Source organism: Hyaena hyaena, unplaced genomic scaffold (assembly GCF_003009895.1).
Source record: "Hyaena hyaena isolate Hyena2069 unplaced genomic scaffold, ASM300989v1 scaffold_858, whole genome shotgun sequence".
In the NCBI taxonomy this organism is placed as follows: domain Eukaryota; kingdom Metazoa; phylum Chordata; class Mammalia; order Carnivora; family Hyaenidae; genus Hyaena; species Hyaena hyaena.
This window is the reverse complement of record NW_024081484.1, coordinates 91,447-116,107: the sequence shown is the minus strand read 5'-3', so window position 1 is coordinate 116,107 and position 24,661 is coordinate 91,447. Positions and strand designations below refer to the sequence as shown.

At 37.7% G+C, this 24,661-nt stretch overlaps 1 protein-coding gene across 2 annotated transcripts in view; it reads left to right on the top strand.

Annotated features, from left to right (window-relative positions):
* ELAPOR2 (endosome-lysosome associated apoptosis and autophagy regulator family member 2) overlaps positions 1 to 24,661 on the top strand; it is a 174,097-nt gene that overhangs the window by 91,610 nt on the left and 57,826 nt on the right. For both annotated transcript variants that reach the window (XM_039219971.1, XM_039219969.1), the window contains 6 exons: positions 10,606 to 10,801; positions 16,146 to 16,293; positions 19,764 to 19,850; positions 21,912 to 22,017; positions 22,998 to 23,150; positions 23,756 to 23,844. In XM_039219971.1, the coding sequence (XP_039075902.1) occupies positions 10,638 to 10,801; positions 16,146 to 16,293; positions 19,764 to 19,850; positions 21,912 to 22,017; positions 22,998 to 23,150; positions 23,756 to 23,844 (747 nt within the window). In that variant the 5' untranslated portion in view covers positions 10,606 to 10,637. The remainder of the gene's footprint in view (positions 1 to 10,605; positions 10,802 to 16,145; positions 16,294 to 19,763; positions 19,851 to 21,911; positions 22,018 to 22,997; positions 23,151 to 23,755; positions 23,845 to 24,661) is intronic.

Below are 24,661 nucleotides of genomic sequence, written 5' to 3'. Positions count from 1 at the left end.
ATTCCTTTACCTCTTTATGTATTTTCAGACAAGTCTAGGGCACTGAGGGGGAAGTATCTTCTGTTGCTTTCCCCTTCAATTATTCGTCATGACTTTGAGTACAACCATAGCACACTGTTTTCTAATTAAGGACGACCATTTAAGATAGCTGTAATTCCATTTGATATGTTGGGATCAATTCGGTCATCAATTCTGTCTTGTGGGCATTTTTTTAATCTTGTGCATTAGTATCTATATCAAGTTCTAATATTTGGTTATCTTGGATCAAAGAGCGTTAACGTTGCAATTAGAAAAAAACTTGAATACATTTTTTTCCCTTTTTTCTTGGTTTCTCTCAGATCTGTATTATTACCTATTTATAGCCCGAGTAACTCATGACAGTTTGAGTGAACAGCTTTCAATTTCGGTTTAGAAGTAAAAGAAGAGGAGGGATTCTCCTGGAGAGAGAGTTGGTTTTAGCTTCCTGAGTGGGAGATGGAGAAATCCAATCCTTGGCATCATAGCTTCTGCAAATATAGGCTTTCCCCAGGATTCAACTCATAGTCTGTTTCTGTTCTGTGAAGAGTTGTTACTGGGACAGCAGCAAGTGCATTTGGCAAACAGTACATGGGCACTAAGTGGCAGTCACATTCCCTGCTGTAAGTCTGTTCCGTGGAATACTGATCCCAAGAAATACTTCACATAAACAAAGTGTTGGAGAGTTTTCTGTGGTGAAATACTAGGATGTTTAGAAAATGGTGAATCCCCTTCATGGAGGACTACAATGAACATTTTCATATTAAAGTCTTTGAGAAACCTAATAAACATTTATAGAACGTTTCATGTGTGCTAAGTGAATCCTGTTTTACTCAGAGTTTGCCAAATTTTATTTGATTATAGGACTCTTTTATCTAATGTGTAGTTGGACCCCACAGGCTAACTTCTGCATATATAATTTTTGGAAAATGCAGGTGTAAGCACATGTGCCTTTTAGTAAATTTAGTAAATTTTTATATGGTTCTACTTATACTAGACTTAACTAATTTCTTTCTTTTTTATATCTTTTTATGAAGTTTATCTATTTTGAGGGAGAGAGAGAGATAGAGTGAGTGCACGTGAGTTCACGAGCTGGGGAGGGGCAGAGAGAGAGAGAGGGAAAGAGATTCCCAATTAAGCTCTGCACTGATAGCATGAGCCTGATGCAGGCTTGAACTCATGAACCTGTGAGATCATGACCTGAGCTGAAACCAAGAGTCAGATGCTTAACCGACTGGGCCACCCAGGTACCCCTGGGTTTAATTAGTTTCATGTAATTTCTTTGTTCTGCAAGGTACATTTACAGCCTTAACTACATTGGTGTTTGTTTGAAGACCTCCATGGTTGATGGTCAGGTGTGGTATACACATCTGGTTAAATCCCAGATCTGCAACCAACTTATAAATCTTGGGCAAAATATTTAGTTCATAGCTATTTATTGAACTTTAATTTATTCAGTGAACAAGCATTTATCATTTTCTATATTCTTGACAGTGGGAATCCAAAAATAATTTTTAAAAGATGGCTGTTTTCCATGACCTTTCATTGTAATAAGAGAGCAGATGAGTAAATAAGTTACTTATGGCATTACTTGTAATATTGGAGCAAAGTGAATGATAGATATAAATACCTGAGGTGATCTTACCAAGGAAAATGGATGACTTCTACTCACAGGAAGAGGGCTCGCAGTGAAGCAGATACAAGTTTGAAGTTCAGAGTCATCTGTTACCAGCTGAATAACCTTGGAAAATTAAGCTTCAGCAACTTCATGTTAAAAATTGTGTCCTTACTGAGGGTTGAGTCAATAAATGCAATATTTAGTGGGCCATGTATGTTAATTCTCTGAGGATCTTGAAGCATACCCTGAAGGAAGTTGCTGAATTCAGGGATGCAAAGTGGCCTTTGAGACGTAGGAAACCTGGACACAGGTGCAGACTGGGAGCAGCACTGGGTTTCCCTGGGTGCATTCTGAGAGTTTCATGTCTGGCTGTCGGAGATATAAGAGGGGATGGAGATTCTGGCCAATCTCACAGGCTCCTGTGTTTATACCATGGACTTTGACCTGGAGACGGATATTCATGGGTGTCGGAGGAAGTTAAATGAATTGATACATATAATCTACAGTGCTAGGTATCGTAACAATATACTTAATGGTAATAATAATAATATTAATAATAATGTAAAATTATAGTAGCCAGCAATTATTTACTACATGTCAGGCATAATTGCAGATGTTTTACATGTATTCATTCAAATTCATTTATAACCACACCTTGTGAAGTAGGTACTTGTATTACCTCACACAAGTAGGTCAAGGGCAGAAAGGGAATTGGAACCCAGGCAGTCTAGCTCCTGGGTTCATGTTCTTAACTCCTATGGTGTCTTGATTCTTGGGAATATACTATAGTATACACTGAACAAATGTTAGTCCCCTTTCTTGAGACATCCGTGCTCCCATAACATTACATAAAATGTAATGCAAGTTAATATCCAGATAACTAAATGGTTTAAAAAATAGCATGTAAAGGCTCAGATACTTTGCTTTGTAGGTCATTTTAATGGGTTACTGATCTCGCTGTAGATTTCATTCTTTTTTTTAATTTTTTTTTTAAATTTCTGAGAGAGACAGCATGAGCAGGGGAGGGTCATAGAGAGAGAGGGAGGCATAGAATCTGAAACAGGCTCCAGGCTCTGAGCTAGCTGTCAGCACAGAGCCTGATGCGGGGCTCGAACCCATGAACCGTGAGATCATGATCTGAGCGAAAGTCGGCTGCTTAACCGACTGAGCCACCCAGGTGCCCTGATTTCATTCTTTTTTTAGTGTTTATTTATTTTTGAGAGAGAGAGAGAGCAGGGGAGGGGCAGAGAGAGACAGAGAGAATCTCAAGCAGGCTTTGCACTGTCAGCGCAGAGCCTGATGTAGGGCTGGAACTCATGAACCATGAGATCATGACCTGAGCTGAAACCAAGAGATGGACACCCAGTCGACTGAGCCATCCAGGTGCCCCTACATTCTTAATTGTATCTATTTCTCTGAAAGGTAAGAGAATAACATTCAGAATTTAGGGCTTATTTGTAGTTGTATACTCATATACAACAAAAAGTTGGTTAGTTAGTATGTTTTCTCTGTGCCTAGAATATTATCAGTGTTTAATACATATAGTATACTTTCATTATTTAATGTGTATTAGAAAAAATTGGTACTTTCTTCAAGTGTAGAACTTATTTTTTTTTTTTTAACGTAGGGTCCACGTTCAACGTGGGGCTTGAACTCACCACCCTTTCACCCTGGGATCAAGCGTCAGACACTCCACTGACTGTACCAGCCAGGCGATCCTCAGCAATACAAATTCTTATTTTAGAATAGGGTCCTTCTTCATTCATGCCAAGAAAAGAGGAGCTGTAGCCCTCTATTGGCTCTTAAGAAAGTTGTAGAACCCTGGAATGTTTGTGAATTAAATAACTGTGGTGTCCTAAGTTAGAGATGGACTTCACTGTTTCATTCTGTAAGTGAAACACAGAGATCTAATCAGATTTGTGAAAATTTGTTCTATATGGAAAAGGAGAGGAACGCTTTGTTCTCAGTAGGCTTTGTCTGGAATGTTGCATCAAGTTCCAGGTGGGAAGGGTGTTGTAGTTGAATGGACTCTGCAACACACAAGGCAGGTGAAAGGCCTGAGTGAATGGGATTATGAAAAGAACAGCTCAGAAATCAGCCTTTGCATCCCTTATGGTGTTCTGTGGGAATTAGGCTGAGGGTGGTCCTCTGGAAAGCATGTTTTATAAGGAAATGAGAAATTCAGAACTACAGAATCATATTAGGAAGTAGAGGGTGACTGACATCTTCTAAGGAAGAGGCAAACTTCACAATGATAAGAATCAAAGTGTTAGGACATAATTGGAAGTTGAGAAAACTGATTTCACAAATGCATCGTTTTGCCCCCTTTCGTGACCTCATCAAGTACTCTCAATGTTTTCCTTTCCTTGACCTTCACTGTTGGATTTTTTTCTATAAAACTTATGTATCTTGTGCCTGATGGACTGAAATTGGTCTTCTCCCCCATTAAACACTGAGGTCAGGAAGCCATAATAAAAACTGTTATTTTTTTTAAAGATGAAAACTACCTTAGTTAGCTTTTTCTCATAAAAAGTTGGAAACTAGTTTAATGGGATTGTTATCTGTCATGTTATACAAATCAGTTTTCCTGCCAAGGAGTTATTTTGTTTTTTTTTTTTTTTTGGGGGGGGGCATCATACTCTGGCTAATCAGTCCCCTTGAGGAAGTGCAGTGACAGTGACAGTCATATGGTCCTACCTGACAGGGCTGTGTGAGGACCCATCCACTGGAAAGGATGTTAGAGGTGAGAATTGGTTTTCAGAGATGCAAGGGCAATGCTTTCACTAAATCCTCTTTTCAAAGAAGAGTGAGTTAGAGATATTAACCAGAACTGGTTTGTATGCATGCACTTGTATTCATGCACTTGTATTTATGCATTTTTGTGAAATGAGATGTAGTTTTTTTCTTTTCTAAGGATTTCACTAGCAAAAATGTGAAAAGGTAGTCTTCAAGTGTTCTCTTCATCACTAGCCCTGAGGGAGGAAAAAGAAAAGCTGAGATTTGCTGGACTCATTGTGTTGTGTTCAGTTTCTCCCAGATGCCATTTTCTCCCTTCTTTTGTGAGAATTATAATTATAAACCTGGCAGGCAGTTGAAGTTTTTTTCCCTTTTCTTTTATAATTTCTTGTCAAGTTGCTTTCCATAGAATACCTAATGCTCATCCCAACAAGTGCCCTCCTTCATGCCCATCACCCCTTTTCCCCTCTCCCCGCCCATCAACCCTCAGCTTGTTCCCATTATTTAAGAGTCTCTTATGGTTTGCCTCCCTCCCTCTACTTAACTATTTTTCCCCTTCCCCTCCCCCATGGTCCTCTGTTAAGTTCTCCTGTTCCACATATGAGTGAAAAAATATGGTATTTGTCCTCAGGCAGTTGAAGTTTTAATTCTTTGATCAGGATAAGTGATGGGCTGAGTGATTGCTGAAGGTAAAATTTATCATTTTTGGGGCCCACAAACTATGCATTCTTTTCCCTGTTTGTACTGCCCTCGATGGCAGTGGATAACAATAACTACAAGAGTAGCCTTCTGGTATTATTGCCTCAGTAATAGCAGTGAGTATAGCTTTCACCTTCTTTTTAAAACTTATTTTATCAATCTTATTTAAATGCAGCTAAACAACTGAAGACAGAAGCACATTTGCTTGTCTTATTTCTGAAATTGATTTATTCATTTTCCCATAAATATATGTAACTACTTTTTATTTAGCTATTAACTTAGGTTAACAGATAAGATAGGTTTTACAATGAATTTTGAATCTATTTTGAGGAGGTTAAGTCTAGACTAGATTAGCATAGAAATTCCATCAGAATAAGGGCTGTTTCCAAATTATCCTTGGTGTCTACTCTTTGCCAACCAAATACTAGGTACTCAGGAAGTATTTGTTGGATGACTTCATGTAATATAGTGTGATTCTCAGGTACTTACCTGTAATGACATTGTATAGGCTTAGTAATTTGTCAGCATCTCATAAAAATTAAAAATTTCTTTTACTACTTATTTGCTGTTTTCTGTTTAGAGAACAAATTTCAGTAAAAAATAATCTTGAATTAAAAAGAAATATGAATGAATTATGAATAAATGTAATTGATAGTTACCATCTTTCAAAGCATGAGGTCTCTGGAGGAAGAAATAGAAAAATTAAAAAGCCCTTGTGGTGAAAAGATTAAATAGATCATCTTTATTTTTAGGCATAAATCATAGATGATAATCAGCATACAAATGATTACTTCAGTAGCTGTTATTTAGTACATTGTACTGGGTGGTTGCGTGATCGTAGACATGCTTTGAATTTACATGTCACTTTTCACGTTCAGAGTGGTTTAAAGGGTCTCATGGAACCACAGCAATCTTATAAGGGAGGAAGAGAAGTGATCTTTCACTGGAATGTGAATGAATGAAGGCATAGAGGGTTAAATAAATTGCCCCAGCCTTTTGCTACTTGGTGATAGATGAATATAAGTGTTTTTTTCCCCGTTTCTTTACACCTGCATATTTCTACCTTGACAGATTCACAGTAGCAGAAATAGAGGTCAGAAAAGAGGCATAAAGCTGAGAAAATGAACACTGAGTTTAGCACATGACCTCTCGGTTTAGATGTAAGAGAATGGATATTTTTTTAAAGTAGGCTTCATGCCTGCCACAGAGCCCAAGGTAGGGCTTGAACTCAAGATCCTGAGATCAAGACCTGAGCTAAGGTCTATAGTCGGATGCTTAACTAACTGAGAGCCACCCAGGTCACCCAAAAGAACGGATTTTTAACATCACTTTTTCTCTGGGTGCTTAGGTAAAATATTATGAGATCTCAGACTGTTAAGTAGTAGGGGACCTTAGGCAAATAAGGTTTCTCTGTTCTTAGGCCAGAACTTGGCTTCTGCTAACTTCAGTTCAATTCAGATGCTCTAGGATTTTGAGGTTGTTGAAAAATCATATTTATTTAGAAATGATTGTTCAAATGAAATGTAGTCAACTGACATTTACAACAGTTACAACAGCTACTTACAATAACCATCATCCTGTATTTGTTGAAAGGGTCCTGTTATACTCTAAAGGTATTTGAATGAAAAGAGTGTAGGGCCTAAGATTATGAAAACTTTTCCAATCCACCTAAAAAACCAGAGGCCAAGAAAGCAGTGTTGGAGTAGAAAGCGGGTTTGGCTAAGGTGGAACACGCCAGAAAAGGGAAAACTGATCATTATTGGTGACTGCCTAAAAGTCAGCAGTGCTGTGTTGACATAATCTCATAGAGTAAATTATATTTAACAAGAATGTGTCATTCTTCTCGAGAGCTGGCTTCCAGAATGGACAAAAGATTGAGAAATAGAAAATGATGAAAATACAAAAAGGTTTAGACTTTTTAGTTCCCTGTATCATTAAAGGCCCTACAACCATTTGACTATCTTTGATTACATAAGTATTCTGAAGACATAAAAATTATTAATCCAGTGGCAGAATTCTTGTTGTCCCAGAATCCTGAATTGTATTGTTAATAATCATTGCTATCATATATTGAGTGATTTATGGTAGGCACACTGCTAAAGGCTTTATATGAAATAGCTTATTGAATCTCACAGCAGTTCATTGAGTTAGATATTATTATCTTCATTTTTACAGACGAGGACGTTGAGACTTACAGAAGTAAGCAACTTGTGAAAATATTTCATGAATGTGTGTGTTAGGAATGATATATTAAAAATTCAACAAGATTTCTGAGGATGAGGAGTGGTTATTGCTGTATAATGCACAACAATGAATATTGTTTAACAACTTCAGACAGGAAATGAAGAAGGATGTAAAGTATAAAAATGGATTCATTTGGAATTGCTTGACCTTTTGTGCATTAATTATTATAAGTTGAATTTTCCTGAGGCAGCTGCTTTGTAATCAGACCTAAATTTGGATATCAGTTTTGCCACTTGTTAATGGGTACCTTCCTAATTGGGTTATTTGAATATTGTGCCTCATTTTTCTCATCTGGTAAATGAGCATAATATCTTCCTCCTTCACAGGTCTGTTATAAACATTGTTCCCAATTATCTGTGGATTCCATATTTGCAAATTCACATACTTCATAAAATTTATTTGTGACCCCCCCCAATCAATACAAATAATACTTTCACAGTCATTTACAAACATGTATAGAGCTTTAAAAATTTGACTCACCTGGTCTCAGCTGAGGTCAAATAAGATGACATTCTGCCATATTTCTTATAGTATCAAAAAGAGTCCTCTTCACAGTCTATTTAATGCCACTTTCTTCTTTTTGCATTTTTATACTTCTGTGGGTGATTTTACTGTGTAAAATGGCCCCCAAATGAGCTGAAGTGCTGGCTAGTGTTCCTAAGTGCAAGAGGCCGTGATGTGCCTTGTAGAGAAAATACATGGGTTAAACAAGCTTAGTTCAAGGATGAGTTATAGTGCTGTTGGCCATAAGTTCAATGTTAATGAATGAACAATATATATTAAATATGATATTTTTCAACTGAAACACATAAAACAAAGTTATGTATTGCTCTGTTGCTGAAGATTTTGTGGCCAGAGTCTCATAGGAGCCTAACCCTGTATTTTCCATGGATAGAAAGAATTGACTGTGTAATAAATACTCAGAAACCTCACTGTCAATTTCATCTTTCAGCCTTCCTCTGGTCTTACAGAGGACACACCTCTGAAAGAGTTGAGGGTATGTTTAATGACTCTAACAGGGCAGTGAACACTCTGAAATAACACAACACAATCTTCTTCTTAGCTTCTAGAGTCCCTTATAACAACTCATAAAATATTACTTGCCATTAATTAAAAGTTCAGTTTGGGACACTAAAGTAAACTATCTTCAAAGATTATTTTATGAGAGAGGATTTTCAGCTCACCAGGTGGCATAGTGTCTGCTGCGACTATTCAACTCTGCCAATGTGGTGCAAACGTAGCCATAGACAATACATAAATGAATGGTTGTGACTGTGTATGTGTTTTTCTCTTAAATGTTTTATTTTTGAGAGAGAGAGAGACAGAGACAGAGGGAGGGAGAGAGGGGGCGGGACAGAGGATCCGAAGTGGGCTCTGCACTGACAGCGGAGCCGATGCAGGGCTCAGACTCATGAACCATGAGATCATGACCTGAGTCCAAGTCTCATGCTCAACTGACTAAGCCATCCAGGCATCTGGTGACTATGTTTCAGTAAAACTTACCAAAACAGGCAGCAGGATGGATTTGGCCTGTGAGCAGTAGTTTGCTGACCCTTGATTTAGGGTGATGTTGGTGTTTGGTTTCTTATTAGTATTTATCAGTTTACTAGAAAACTTTTAAACCATAGAAAGTGAAATAAAATTTTTTTTTCCATTACTGTGTTTCTCTGCTGGTAGTGCTGGTAGTGATAATAATAGCATATAGTGAGCATTTACTAAATGTCAGGCAGAGAGGTGAAGTAACTCACTTAAGGTCTTAGGAAATAGTACAACCTGGTTCTAGGATGGTTTTGACCTTGTGGCCAGCATGCAGTATCTTTTGCCTAATCTTTTCTTATTTTCTTATGTTGTACTAATTTGGGGATGTTGAGAGTTGGAATTTCACTGTACAGAGAAATTAAGCTGCTGAAGAAAAACATGATATTTTTTTGAGTGGATAAGTAAGTAAATGAATGTGGGTTTTAGCTCTAATTCTTTATTTTTTAAAAACTAACTTGTTGATCTATCTTGATAAGTATCCAAATATGTTATAAAGGAGAATCTATCAAAATGGGAGGCTTTTTTCCTTCCCTGTCTTCTGGGAGATTCATTTTTCTTTATCAGTTAATTTGGAGGTTTTATTTTATTTGTAGGTCTTGTTTCTTTAATATCCTCACTAAATTCTTAGAAGGCTCTTTGCTTCTAAGTCACTAGTATCACTGATAACACTTTGAGCCACACATGGGGGGACATAGGTTTGCATTTGCTGAATTCTAACAACTCAGCAGCACAACTACATTCTTTGGTATAACTCGTTTTCACATTGTCCATGCCTGCTGTCTCTGGTTAGTTCTCAGAATTAGCACAGAGCTCGACGTCAGCAGGAAGATGGAGGTTGTGGAAATGACTGTCGCAGTTGTGACTATCGAAAAAGTGGAGATACTGATTTAGCTTTTGCATGAGAAACACTCCCTTCCTGTTACCCCTTTATGTTTAGTTCTCACTCACTGGGTCAACCTTTTATTTGGACTTAGTATTTGCCACATAGATTTAGGAATCTGAAACTAATGATCCTTGTTTTCTGGAAGCTCAAAGTCTCACATCAACTGATACACATATATATCATCTTATGAGTAAATGTGTGTGTGTGTGTGTGTGTGTGTGTGTGTGTGTGTGTATGCATGCGCCTTAATGCAGGTGCTATGAGAAGCACAGAGGGAGGCACAACTGACCAACTGACTGCGGAGTTGGGGCAGGAGGTCTTTTGAAGAGGGTTATTTTTGAGTTAGGAATGGGAGTTTCCCAAATGGAGTGGATGGATTAGTTAGCTTCTCTGGAGAAAGATGACCACAGTAGGGACACAAAGGGTGAAAACATTTGGAAATGATAGGAATTTTGTTAGGGTTGGAAGAGGATGGGCCAAGAGATTAGACTGGGAAAATATGTTGGGGGCAAATTGTGAAGTGGACTGAGTAATAGGGGCAGCTTTAGAAAGCTTTAGGGGCACCTGGGTGGCTCAGTTGGTTAAGCATCTACTCTTGCTTTCAGCTCAGGTCATGATCTCACAACTAGTGAAATCCAGCCCCACATTTGGCTCTGCGCTAACATGACTTTGTGGAGCCTGCTTGGGATTCTCCCTCTCCTTCTCTCTCTGCCCCTACACTGCTCATTCTCTCTCTCTCTCAAAATAAATAAGTAAACTTAAGAAAAGCTTTGATTAGGATGTAGCATGATCAGAGCTTTATAAAAACCTGGTGACAAAATTGATGGAGAAGTGCAGTGACTAATGGGGTCTACATTCTTCTGCCTTCCAGCTTTCTCCTGTGCTTCTGGAGAGTATCTAGAAATGAAAAACCAGGTGTGCAGTAAGTGTGGCGAAGGTACCTATTCCTTGGGCAGTGGCATCAAGTTTGATGAATGGGATGAATTGCCAGCTGGATTTTCCAACGTTGCAACGTTCATGGACACCGTGGTCGGCCCTTCTGACAGCAGGCCAGATGGCTGTAACAAGTAAGAATCCAAGGGGGTCTTTGGATCTTGACCGAATACTTTAGAAGGGTATAAGTTGCTCTTTTCCAGAAAGAAGTTAGAGATAATCTTAGTACTGATTGGGATTATAGATAAACTAAGTGCAAAGGATCATGTTTTCTTTTTCCTTTTAGACAGTCACTACAAATAATGTAGCTGAATTTTCATGAGGTTAAAATAATTGCTCTGAGGGCATAATAGATATCTTATACAAAAATGCAGCAAGGCTATTAGAAAAACAAATTAATTTTCTGATAATAAATTTGTAACGTTCAAGTCAGTGAAATTTCTACCAACCCTTCTCTGATTTTTAATGATTTGTTTAGATTTATTTTTCTTTTCCTCTGAAAGGAAGAATGGGTAATCTTCATTTAGATACTCAATCCCCTGTAAGAGAGAGTAGGTTAAATAAATAAAGTGGAAAGCTCTTTTGCTTAATTTCTACCTTCATAAAAAAATTTATAATTGAAGTATAGTTGGCATATTATACAGCACTTTTAGACATGCAGTATAAATTTGCATGTCTAAATATAAATTTGACATTTATATATATTATGATATGTCCACCATGATAACTGTAGTTACCTCTGTCACCATACAGAGTTAATACGATATTATCGACTGTGTTACCTGTGCTGTAATTTCTTTCTTTAGGGGATTATTAGCTCTGCCAATGACAGTACTGGCGGAATGTTAAATTGTTTTAAAAAGATATAAAAAGATATAAAATGTTTATTTTTGGGCTGTAATCCTTCCTGTTCTCTTGTATTCACCACTGTATAAAATTTCCTTCTATAAGGCCATGTATAGAATAATTAAATGTTAGGCCTCTGGCTACCTTCCAACAAGAATGGCTTCTCAGGAACTGAACATTTTTGCCATGAGCTAAGGATGCTGGGAAATATATAGCTGTGCTAAAAGATGTGTTCTCTCCTTCCTTCCTTCCCTGAATCCCTCTTGCTTTCCACTGCTCTTTCTCTATCTACCAGGTGACATTTTTACTCTCTTGATAATCATTATTTTGTTATATATATTGTGTTGTGTCATTAGATAACATTAATATCTAATATATATGCATTTATATGAATGCACATACATGTATGTGTATATATTTTTAAAATGTAATTTTTTTAAACAAAAGAGCTCTTTAGAGGAAGGTACTAGTAGGATGTTATGGTATCTCAGATCTTTGTTTTAATGGGCAGTAGATATTGACATGGCTTCTTTTTCTACTTAGAATATGTAGTTTATTCATCAAAGAAGTTGAATGATGAGTACAGCTTTTTCAATGTACTGTCTTGTGTAATTTTTTTCAATGTGAATTTCAGTCTGATATTGTTATGATCACCTCGCTCCCTCCCTCCCTTCTTTTATCCATTCATCCCATCTTGCTTTAATTCTTTTTAATTAAAAAGTCATATAGAAGATGTGCATTGAACTTTGTAAGGAATTGTCAGAGTTTCCCAAAATGGTTATATAACTATAGACTCCAGTGGTGCATTTGAATTCTAGTTACACTATACATTTACCAACACTTTGTTTTGTAGTCGTGTTTTATTTTAGCTATTTGTGTGTGTGTGTGTGTGTGTGTGTGTGAGAAATGATACCTCCTTGTGGTTTTAATTTGCATTTCTCTTGAACACTTTTCTTATGTTCATTGTCTACATGTTTAATTTTTTTGTGTGTATGTGTGATGTCAACATGTTTTGCCCATTTTGTATTATTTTTGGGTCATTTTATTATTGAGCTATACATGATCTTTGTGTATTCTGGACATGAGCTCTTGTCATGTATATGTTTATATAATACTTAATATATACATGCATACACAAATACTTATACGTATGTGTAATATTTTCTCCCAGTTTGTGGCATTTGCCGTTTCATTTTCTTAATGGTGTCATTGATAAACCAAAGTTTAAAATTTGAAAAATTACAATTTATCAATTTTTTTCTGTTATGGTTAATGTTTTTTATATCTTCAGATATCTTTGCCAATCTTGATTGTAAAAGCTACATATTACAATATGCATTCTGATAGTATAATTAGTTATTATTGTACTTTTGCATAATATGTAAAACTTGACAGCAGTGTGGTTAGAGTTAGACCCTCATCTGTGTGCTATGGTCATGTATTATCTTTAGAAACATATTATAAACCCTATAATACAATGAAATGTATGTTAAATAATCAGTTATTTTTAAAAGAACTAAAGAGATGAAAAACTATAGGGGTGACTGGGTGGCTAAGTCGGTTAAATGTCCGACTTCAGCTCAGGTCATGACCTTATGGTTCATGTGTTTGAGCCTCCGTCTGGCCCTGTGCTAACACCTCAGAGCCTGGAGCCTGCTTCAGATTCTGTATCTCTCTCTCTCTGCCCCTCCCCTGCTCATGCTCTGTTTCTCTCTCTTAAAAATAAACAAACATTGAAAACACAATTTAAAAAAAGAGAGATGAAAAAATACAGCTTAGATGTTTGTCTACATAGTCACCATTATTGCTGCTCCTCTGTCTTTATATAGATCTGAATGTTTAGGATTATTGTTTCAACCAGTGAAATTTTCTTTGTCATTTCTCATAATACAGGTCTGCTGCTCACAAATTCTCTCAGCTTTTGTTTGCCTGAAAAAAAATTTTTTTTGCCTCTATTTTGAAGAGTATTTTCTTAGACATTGGGCTCTTGGCTTTTCTTTTCTCTTTCTATGCCTTAAAGATGTTCCACTACCTTATGAACTCTCCCTCATTTGTGATGAAAAGTTAGCTGTATTGTTTATGATTAATTCCTTTCTATTTAAAGTGCCTTAATTTCTCTATTTATAAAATGTTCTCCATATTTTTGGGGTTCAACAGTTTGACTATGACTTGTCTAGCACTGGTTTTCTTGTATTTACTTCAAGTTTAGTGAGCTTCTTGGATTTGTAGGTTGATAGTGTCACCAAATTTAGGAATTATTTTAGCACTTCCTGCACCAATAATGTTTTTCTGCCTTTTTCTCTCCCTCTTTTCTTTCTTTGACTCCAATTACATGTAGGTTAGACCACTTGGTATTGTCTAAAAGTCATTGAGCCTCATTTTTTTTTCAAAAATTTTCTCTCATATTTCAGAGTACATGATTTCTATTGCTCTATCACTAAGTATCCTTTTTTCTTTCCTTTTTTTTTCAGTCTCAAACTTGCTCTGAAGCCCATCTGGTGAATTTTAAATTTTACATTTTGTGATTTTTCATTTCGAGAATTTTATTCTAGTTTATTTTATGGCTCTTATTTCCCTTAAAGTCCTCAAGATTTTCTATCTCTTCACTCATTGTGTTCATCTTTTATTTATAGTTGACTGTATGTTTAAGAACTGTCTTAAATACTTGTCTGGTTTTTTTACTGTCTTTTTTTTTTTCTCAGTTAAGGGTCATATTTTCCCACTTGCATGTCTAGTAAATTTTTATTGCATCTTGGGCATTGTGAATGTTAAGGTATAGAGAATGTGGATTATTTTTTCCCTTTATTTTAAGAGGGCTGAATTATGTTCTGGCAGGCAGTTTATGTACCGAAAGTACACCTTGATCTCATTAGGCCTGGTTTTATTATTTTTTGGGTGGCTCTGTATTAGTTTGGCACTGAGTTCTAGGTCACAGCCTTTATTTTAGTGAGGGAGTTGGCAAACTGTGGCCTATGGGCCCTCTCTTTGTTTTTGTAAACAAAGTTATATTGGAAGACAGCTGTACTCATTTATTTATGCATTGTCTGTGGCCACTTTTCAGTTACAACAGCAGAGTGAAGTATTTCAGGAAGGACCGGATGGTCCACAAAGCCAATAATAAATATTTAGTCTCTGGCCCATTATGAAAAGGTTTGCTGGTACATGCTTTAGGGCATGGCCCTTATTTCCCAAGGTGTGGCATTCTGGGGTCTCACGTAAATGCCCAATGTCATTATCAGGTTTTTGCCTCTCTGGCTGACTTGGGGCTCCAGTGACTCCCATTAAAGTGGGCTCTGTGATTATGTCTCAGCTTTACAGTGGCTGTTCTCTGCTGTGTCTCCACACTCCAGTCTCAAGCCCATGACCTACAGAGGAACTACTTATGGACTTCTGGAGGCCCTGTTCTCTGATTCTCAGGCCTATAATGATTCAGCTGCCCTAATGACTCATCTCTGCTCTTCAGCTCAGTGAGACCCTGCGCTCTGCTTGAGAGCTGTCTCCCGGTGCCACAGTCTGGAAAGTGTCCTGAAAAGTGAGGTCAAGGTCAATTTGGGCTTTGAGTCATGCATTTTCCTGCTCTCAAGAATCTCAGTCCTGCATTGTGTATTCTCAGTGCCTGAATATGGCTCATGTATTTTCTTTAGTTTAACACTGAAAGAATAAGGGCAAATCCAAATACTAATTAGTGAGTCATATTGGGATGTGAAGATCTCAGTCTTCAGATTTTGTTCTGTTAGAAGAAATAAAAGAATTTTCCAAATCTCATTATTATCCTTGTAAACAGTTACATCTGAAGAGAAGGGTGTTCAGTTGTGCTTTCATACATTTGGTTAGAAATATTTTTGACCAAAGAGTCAACAAGTGACTCACTATTGGCTTATCTAAGAATTATGGTTAGATTTACAACTTAAATTTTTCATGTTATTTATTTTTTTACTTTTATTTAGAGAACGAATGCATGTGTGTGAGCATGTAAGGGGTAGAGAGAGAAGGAGAGAGAGAATCCCATGCAGGCTCTGCACTGTCCATGCAGAGCCCGACTTGGGGCTCAAACTCACGAACCACAAGATCATGACCTAAACTGAAATCAAGCCAAATGCTCAACTGGCTGAGCTACCCAGGTGCTCCACCAACTTATTTTGTTCACCAGTGTGTTTCCTTAATTTTTCACCTTTTTGAGATAAAAATTCCAACCAGACTCTTACCCCTGTATTATACTTTGAAACTGTGATCTATATTTTACTTAGACTCTACATGGATTTTTATAATTACTGTTCTTCCTTTCATATCAAGGAACTCCCTCATTTCCCTGCCAGGTATATATGTTTATAAATAAAACTTCATATGTTGTTTGAGAGAATAATTCTACCTCAGACAATTACAGTTTGTGGTCATCTATTTAGTAATCAAATTTTTGGTGGAAAATAGCAGTTTCCTTTGCAAATGGATCACATAACCTTACCAAAATTTAGGAAGTCCTTTTCCCTGTAATGTGTTGGCCTTTGAGTTCCAGAAAAGCTTTAGACTTCTCTGCTGTGCTTTGCTGATGGGACTACTTCTTAAACTGAGCTAGATAACTTGTGAACAGAAGAGGTTTCTGAACGTTAATGTAAAAATGTTTTGTTTCCACAGCTCTTCGTGGGTCCCTCGTGGAAACTACATAGAGTCAAATCGTGATGACTGCACGGTATCTTTGATCTATGCTGTGCACCTTAAGAAGTCAGGTTATGTCTTCTTTGAGTACCAGTATGTCGACAACAACATCTTCTTTGAGTTCTTTGTAAGGCCTTTTATTTTCTAGAATTCACTTTTTGAGGGAAATTCATGTAAAATTTCTGTTAATTGTTGCTATTGCATTATATGCCTCCTCAGTTTTTTCTGTTAATTGATTGAACCTTTTGACTTTAAAAGAAAACTTTGTATTTCTACATAATACTTTATTTTCTGGTTAGTATTATTACCTCCGAGCTCTCACCTTATTGAGTAACATTGGGCTTGTTTTATTTTTGGGTTTGATCATTGGATGACCATTTGATTTAGACTTTTTGTATGCAATATGCTGTCACCAAGATTCGCTTTCATTTTTTTTATAGCTACAGATGCTAGTTTTTTCAAAATATGTTTTCACCAATTTTAGTTTTTGTTTTTTTTTTTCTCTTTGCAGTTTCAAGTATTTTATTAAGTATAAGCTTGGGCAATATTTTAAAAGTAGAAGTGGCTGTATATTTCTGATTCTGTCAATTTTGTACAATTTAAAGGAATCAGTGGATGAGATAGTTGATGTCTCTGGTAAGAGATGAAATAGCATTATGCAATATAGTTCTACGGAATAGGCTGTTACCACTAAAATTATGTAAATATTTAATATAAACTGTATCTAATCTAGTAAATATTTGTTGTGGCAGTCACTCAGATGCTTGAGAAAATGTTTTCAGATTGACTTCTACACATTCCCCCCCCCGCCAAAAAAAAGAAAAAAAGGTGTGTTGTTCATGTAACTGGGAAAAATATCTTGTAAAATGTTCCTGCGGTCCAGATTTCAGGAGCCTATGTGCTAGTATTTATAAAACAAATTTATATTGCTCCTGATAATGGAAATTGGTAAGTCAGAAGTTTGGTAGGAAGAGATATTTGCCTTGAAAGTATGAGTGTTGTATTTGAAGTCAAGAGATTCTGGCTCCGGTCCCAACTACAGTGGCTGGTTGTGTGTTTTGGACAATTAAAGTTAACTTTCCGGTCCTCATCATTCCCTTTTGCCAAGTGGATTGTATGACAAGACCTTTTAAGGAGCCTCCTGGTTCTAATCTTTTGATGACTTTAAGATGTTAAGTAACATTCAAACAAATTTCCTTTTGAAGCTACATTTTGTTTGCAAAACACTTGTTAAAGTAAATGATTCCCTGTTCCATGGGGCATTTTTGCCATCTTAATAAAAATAGAATACAGTTAAGAAGCAAGGTAGTTGTGTAACTGTTAGAATAAGCATTTAGTTTTGGTATTGTCGAGTAAGTCCTTTGAGAGTTGTTGCTAAAAGTCCTCTTAAGGCATGAAGTTTCATTATTTCCTTTGAGTGATCCCTTTGTTCTTCTGGTTATAGATTGAAAAGGGGTAGTAACTTCATGTTCCTTCTTTTATTGATGTTTCAGCTTTGCAGGGTGCAATTTATTGACTCAAAGGGTCAACACTTCAGTCATCATGCTAATGGTTAATGGAAAGGAAATGTCTCTAGACAGACAAATGCACTTGTACCTATAGACATTACATAATTTAAAGCACTAAAGCATTTAATTTTAGAACTATGTGGGAACTTCATTCAGCTCCTCCACTCTTCTTTTTTAAAAGATAAAAACTGGGGGCTCCTGGGTGGCTCAGTTGGTTAAGCATCTGACTTCAGCTCAGGTCATGATTTAGCAGTTGCTGAGTTCAAGCCCTGCATCTGGCTCTGTGCTGACAGCTAAGAGCCTGGTGCCTGCTTCAGATTCTGTGTCTCCCTCTCTCTCTGCCCCTGCCCTGCTCATGCTCTGAGCATGAGCAATAATAAAATAAAAACATAAAAAAAGATGATGAAACTGAAGCCTAGAGAGAATAAGTGATTGGACCAAGGTCATACCTTTAATACTTACCTTTAGAATGAAGAACAAAAATCAGATCCCAGAATGCCAATAGAATGTTCTGAAAACACATGATGTTTGATTTCAGCTGGAAAAAAAAAAAAAGCTTTAAGCTTTTCCAAAAACTGACCATCAAAGGTACATTTAGGGTCCTTAGCTGCTTAACAATGGCTTACCATTTGTGTTAGAATGGCTATTATGCTTATAGTATAAATATGACACTTAGCTTCAGTTAAAAAAAATAGCCTCAGTAGCTGATATTCCTGGGTATTTTGAGATGTTAAAAGGATCTATTTTACTGTTAGTAACCTTTAAAAAATATCTATTACAGAGTACATTTTAAAATAATTTTTAAAAGTTTATTTATTATTGAGAGAGAGAGAGAAAGAGAACACAAGCTGGGAAAGGCAAGAGAGAGGGAGACTCAGAATCTGCAGCAGGCTCCAGATTCTGAGCTGTCAGCACAGAGCCCAACATGGGGCTCAAACCCATGGACCATAAGATCGTGACCTGTGCCTAAGTCAGACACTTAACCCACTGAGCCACCCAGGAGCCCCCAGGATACATTTTTATGTCTTTTTTAAACTGGTCAGGATGATGAATGCAGTGGAAAAGAGATAGAGAAGAAAGAAATAGCCATTCTGGCTAAAGTAGAGGGGATGAATTCTTACTTTAACCCTACTCTGTTGCTGACTATTGTGTAGTAGTGCAAAATGGCCTAGCCTTTTGATGTCTGTGTTTTTTTTTTTAAATTTTTAATGTTTTATTTATTTCTAGGAGAGAAAGAGAGACAGCGTGAGCAGGGGAGGGTCAGAGAGAGAGGGAGATACAGAATCAGAAGCAGGCTCCAAGCTCTGAGCTAGCTGTCAGCACAGAGCCCAACGTGCGGCTCGAACCCATGAACCGTGAGATCATGACCTAAGCGAAAGTCAGACGCTTAACTGACTAAGCCACCCAGGCGCCCCGATTGATGTCTGTGTTTTCTTCACAGGCCTGGAAAAATAGTATACAGATCCTGAGGCATTTTGTAAGAGATGTCTAGAAAGCACTAAGTGTTTGGTGCTAAAGATAGTAGCTGTAGTCATTTGAGTTATCTTGGCATATGATTAACATTTACCCCTTCCCCCTCCCCCAAAAGAAAATTTAGGGCTTTGACTTTGCTGTAGTCACTCACTTACGTATGTGGAATAAGTCTTGGGGAACTGAACACAAAGCAGATTTCATTTATTTATTAATTTAAAGTGTTCATGCTCTAAATCTTGTCAAAATAAACTTTGTTTTTATACTATTGGGCCTGTATGGTGAATGCAAGCTTTTGAAACATTTGGTAAGTTTTTGGTAATACTTTTTCTCCTTTCTGTGAATTATCAGGGTGAACTGCTGTCATCCTGTCTCCTTCCCTCTTCTCTGTTCTTAACCCTTTTGTTGCAATAATGAGGATGCTTTACTCAGAACCACTGAATGCAGTTGTCACTTGGGCTCCGGAGGTCATGGTGTGTTTACTTGCTGAGAATTACTCATGGCCATGATTTAGTGTGTATTGAAAGAAGTTCTTGCAGTCTGTCTTGTGCTGAGCAATGCCTTTAATTAAAGCCATTATTCAGGAAGCTTTACTGGGGCCCTTGTGTTTAATCCACAGATTCAGAATGATCAGTGCCAGGAGATGGACACTACCGCAGACAAGTGGGTAAAGCTCACAGACAATGGAGAATGGGGCTCTCATTCTGTAAGTCTCTCTTTGTTCTTCTTCTCTCCCTCTAACCCCCATGCTGCTCCCTCTGTTCCCCAACCTTATGAAGAATTTTATTTTATGGAAAAAAATTGTTCATTAATTTAGACAGTTTCTGGGTAGGGAAGAGATTGCCTTAAAGTTTCATGGACACAGATTCTTTCTAGGTGTTTTTTCCTACCTTTCTCTTTCTCTTTGGGTTTCTTTCCCTTCTCGTCCCTGTAAGACTCCAACTTTCCTTCTTTTCAAAGGGGCATTGACAAGAAATAAGACTATTCAGAACAAATACACAGAACCTCTGGGTATGTAAGATCGCATGTGTGCCTGTCACGTGGGAAAGAATCAGTGGCTCTTGGCACTGGAAGGATCCTTTGATCCATCTTTCGCTGCAGTGTCTCCAACAAGTGACTTTCAAACTTGTTTTCTTGGGGGCTGTACTGACTCCATTGTTGGACAGCGCCGCCTCTCACAGTATCCAATCATGTTTGGAGCCAACCCAGCTTCCTCTCTGTTTGTCACCTGTTGCTCAAAGACCTACCCTCCCTGGTCACATCGGGTTAAGTAACTACCTCCTCTCCACACAACAACCCCAAATATTTGGAAGCAATTATCAGGTAACATAGTCTGTGAATCTGTTATTATTATTTGAGCCACTCTCCCATTGGAATGAGGCATGGATTTAAAATCTAACTCTGGCTTACAGCAGTTATGTTTCTTTAGGCAATTGGCATAATCTCTTTGAATCTGCTTTTTCATGGAAGGAATGGGAGCAGTCTTGCAGGGTTACATGAGAAAGGCCTCGTGTGGTGCCTGCAGTGTAGACTGAGTTCTATGTCGATAAGTCACCATACACCCTTGCCTTCTTTCCGTTATAACAGGTGCTCCATCCTTGAGTGATTAATACAATGTATGCTCTCGGACTATTTTTTGATCTGTATGCCTGGAAGTGATATTAGAACCACTTAAGATCCATTTGTCTAAGTATTCATTAAGCTGCGTTTTGAAGGTGCAAGTAACCCTTGGCAACAAATATGTTTTCTTCACTTAACCCAGGGGAAAGTACTTAATGCACGACTCTCCTGAATCTCTGGCAACGTGAAGTACCTGGATCTGTTTTAATTTTATACAGCTTGAATCTGGGCAGCCAGAGACTGTACCAGAAGAATAAGAGTGTCAAACGAGAAAGCAAGGAATCTTTATATTAGTTCTTTTGACAGAAACAATATGAGACTTATCAGAAAAGTCATTTGATATGTAAATAGAACAATATATTGGTGGCAAAGGAATTAAATATTAGATGTACTGATCATTTAAGTGCTGGAGATATACATTTAAATCACGTTATTTTACAACAGTTCTATTTTTCTCTGGTTGCTCTTGCAGTATTTTAAAAATAATTTTATCTCTACTTATTTTTAAATCTTCTTTTTAAGTTTATTTACTTATTTAGAGAGAGAGAGAGAGAAGGTACAAGCAGGGGAGAGGCAGAGAGAGAGGAGGAGAGAGAGAATCCCAAGCAAGCTCTGTATGATCAGCATGGAGCCTAATGTGGAGCTCGAACCCAGAACTGTGAGATCGTGACCTAAGTTGAAACCGAAAGTCAGAAGCTTAACTTACTGAGCCACCCAGGAACCCCTATTAAATAATTTTAGAAGGAAGCAAACTCATTCCGTTGCCTTATTGTTTTCAGAGCCCAAAGATCTTCTTGTGAATAGTGACAGTCAATAAACATTGGGCCATGTGTCTTCTCACTCTCTAGAATGAGTCCCTTTTAATTATGAGCCAAGACTACATGCACATGGTTTAAAAATCATTTTTTGTTCAGACGTAATTTTCTTTTCCTTCCTTACTGGTATATTTTTTGGATTAGCAAGCTATTTATTTTTTAAGAAAATGTGACTTCAGCAGATCTTAAGTCTGAATTTGCAGTAAACTCAAGGTTGTAGGTTCCCAATTAATGGTGTTTCATTATAATGCCTTGGAAAAGGTATACGGGATTAGCTTTCAGGTATGGTTGAAGGAGCCTGGTTTATCTGACGTGAGTCTTCCCCTTGACAGGTAATGCTGAAGTCAGGCACCAACATACTGTACTGGAGGACCACCGGCATCCTTATGGGTTCTAAGGCCGTCAAGCCAGTTTTGGTAAAAAATATCACAATTGAAGGTATTTCACAGCAATCTGTTTTAGTAGACACACATCACATTTTAGAGGTAGTTAAAAGAGCTATTAAATGTTTGGTTTGGATGGCTCAAGAGTTTATCGGGTAGGATACACATCTTGAGACCCGGATTTTATTTTTGTCAAGTTGACTGATGTTTTCGTTCCCTTAACCTAAATTTAATCCGCGTGAAAAAATAAGCATGATAACAATTTTCGGTGTCTTTAAGTAAAATAAAATGATCCTTGTTAATAAGAACCTATTCTTCATTCAAGAGATGTCTATTGTGCCAGGCATCGAGCTCACCGGGATATAACAGCCCACTGTTATATCGATAGAAATAACAATAAAACAGACTTCTCTGCCTGACCGTCTCCTAAACCTCTTATGCCTCTCTGAACCAGCCAGGCATTTTCTGGCCCAGGAGAGAAGCCAGTAAACCTGGTGTGGTTCATTCTCAATTAGGGCTACTTTTAATTAAGGCAGTGATTCTCCTTTGTTAATGGCTTCTATTTTACTACGTTCTGTACTGGTTCCCCTGACACGAACTCATTAGTCATAGGGACATCTGCTGGCAAAGGGTGGAATTACAAGCCAGAGAAAAGGCCATTCCCCCTGAGGTCTGTTCGGTCTTTCCAGTGGAGAACAAGGGAACAGGTGGCCCCAAAGGTCAGAGAATAGTAGGCTTACAGAACTGGAGGAGACCTTACAGTCAGTGGAGTTGTCTTTTGACAACTCGGTTTATAATTTAGCACGCCTCGGTCAAGCCTTGATCTCTTGTGTAAGTGACTGCTCTTCTTAGGCCAGTATCTACCCCAGTGTTGTGCGCACAGTGGATACTTCCTTGCTGTTGAATGAATGGGATAAAGGATCTGGGCTCACTATGACTACTTCTCTCACTTCTGGTAGAAGCAGCAAGAAGGTGCTGGTCTGCTTGTTGCTGGTGGGTCCTCCTTCCCATGCTCTGGTTTTCATTACCACACAGGGGTGGCGTACACATCAGAATGTTTTCCGTGCAAGCCAGGCACCTTCAGCAACAAACCAGGCTCGTTCATCTGCCAAGTCTGTCCCAGAAACACCTACTCAGAGAAAGGAGCCAAAGAATGTATCAAGTGTGAAGAGGACTCCCAGTTTTCAGGTAGGACTGGTTTTTGCCAGTAGGTAGTGTTTGTTCTTTTCTCTCTAAAAGTATGTTTGTCTAGAGTGTAGGGTCATGAGCCAGAAATCACACATAAAATGTGGTGGGAACAGTGTTCCAGGAGCCAAGTGCTGAGGTTAATCAGTATTGAATGGATAAAATATGACTTACTACCCTTTGTGCATGGTTTTTCCATTTGTAATTTTTTCTGTTCCGCATCCTACCGGGAATTGCTTTGGATATATTTATACTAATCTAAAAAAAAATCAGATTGTGATTTTACATGACTCATTGGCATAGAGATGTACTTAGAAAATTTTAATTTGTTGCAAATTTGCAGTGTTCAAATAATGGAAGTAATCTAATGTCTTCTTAGAAGAGTTTTATGTTTTCTGTGTATCATGGAAACATGTATTGCTCTAGGGTTAATAAAAACACAGGCCTTTATTCTCCTTAGGTCTAGATAGTCCTTCCCAAACTCCTCTAGCAAGGTTATTTTTAATTTTTAGTTGTCTCCTTTTTTGTTTTGTTTTGTTTTGATTTTTGCTTTTACTGAGAGTCACAACATAAAAGACTCATTTCTGAAATGCGTTTTTATGTTTCAGAGGAAGGGTCCAGCGAGTGTATGGAGCGACCTCCCTGTACCACAAAAGACTATTTCCAGATCCATACTCCGTGTGATGAAGAAGGAAAGGTATATAGGCTGTAGTCAGCTAGCTGCATTCTGTCTTAATCCAAGCTGCTTCCCAATTTGAGCAGACTCTAATTTGTTGGTGAGACTTAAGTTAGTTGATTTATAACACATTTCTGTAAGCAGTACAGAGGAAGTTTAAACAAGTAGATTCTGAATCCTCTTGTCCTGGCTTTGATTTCACACTATTACTTATTAGTGTTGTGGGCCAATTACTTGCTCTAAGTCTGTTGTTGTTTAATCTGTGCAATGGGGCCAATATCACTTCCTACTTCATAAAGCCGCTCAGAGCATGTGTGAGATACTCGCTTTAAAGTTCCTAGCATAGTGTCTGGCACTTAGTGCTCAATAAATTATTATTATTTTAAGAAATAATAGAATCAGGAGGAGCACAGCCTTTAAGACATGTACTGTGACTCACAGGATGGGACATTCTGTAACCTCTTTAGGTATTTGGTTCCTCAGTAGGTTTGATCAATAAAAGCCATGCAGCCATAGGCAAATTCAGTTATGGCAGATTACTGTGTAATTGCATTCAGAAAATGCAAAGTAATTACCATACAGATGGCACTTAGCCAGAGGAAGAATGCACACACGAACTCTGCAGTCAGTGTGCTGTTCTCTTTATTACAGTTGGCCTGTAATAGCTTATGTCCGGGGAGGGGAGACACTGAGATTCAAGTGGCTGCAATACAGCATTTTCTTTGTGTTTACATCTTTGAAATAATGGCATTTAATTTTTTTAATTGATTTATTTTAGAGAGAGAGTGCAAGCAGGAGAGAGTGGCAGACGAGAGAGAGAGAGAGAGAGAGAGAGAGA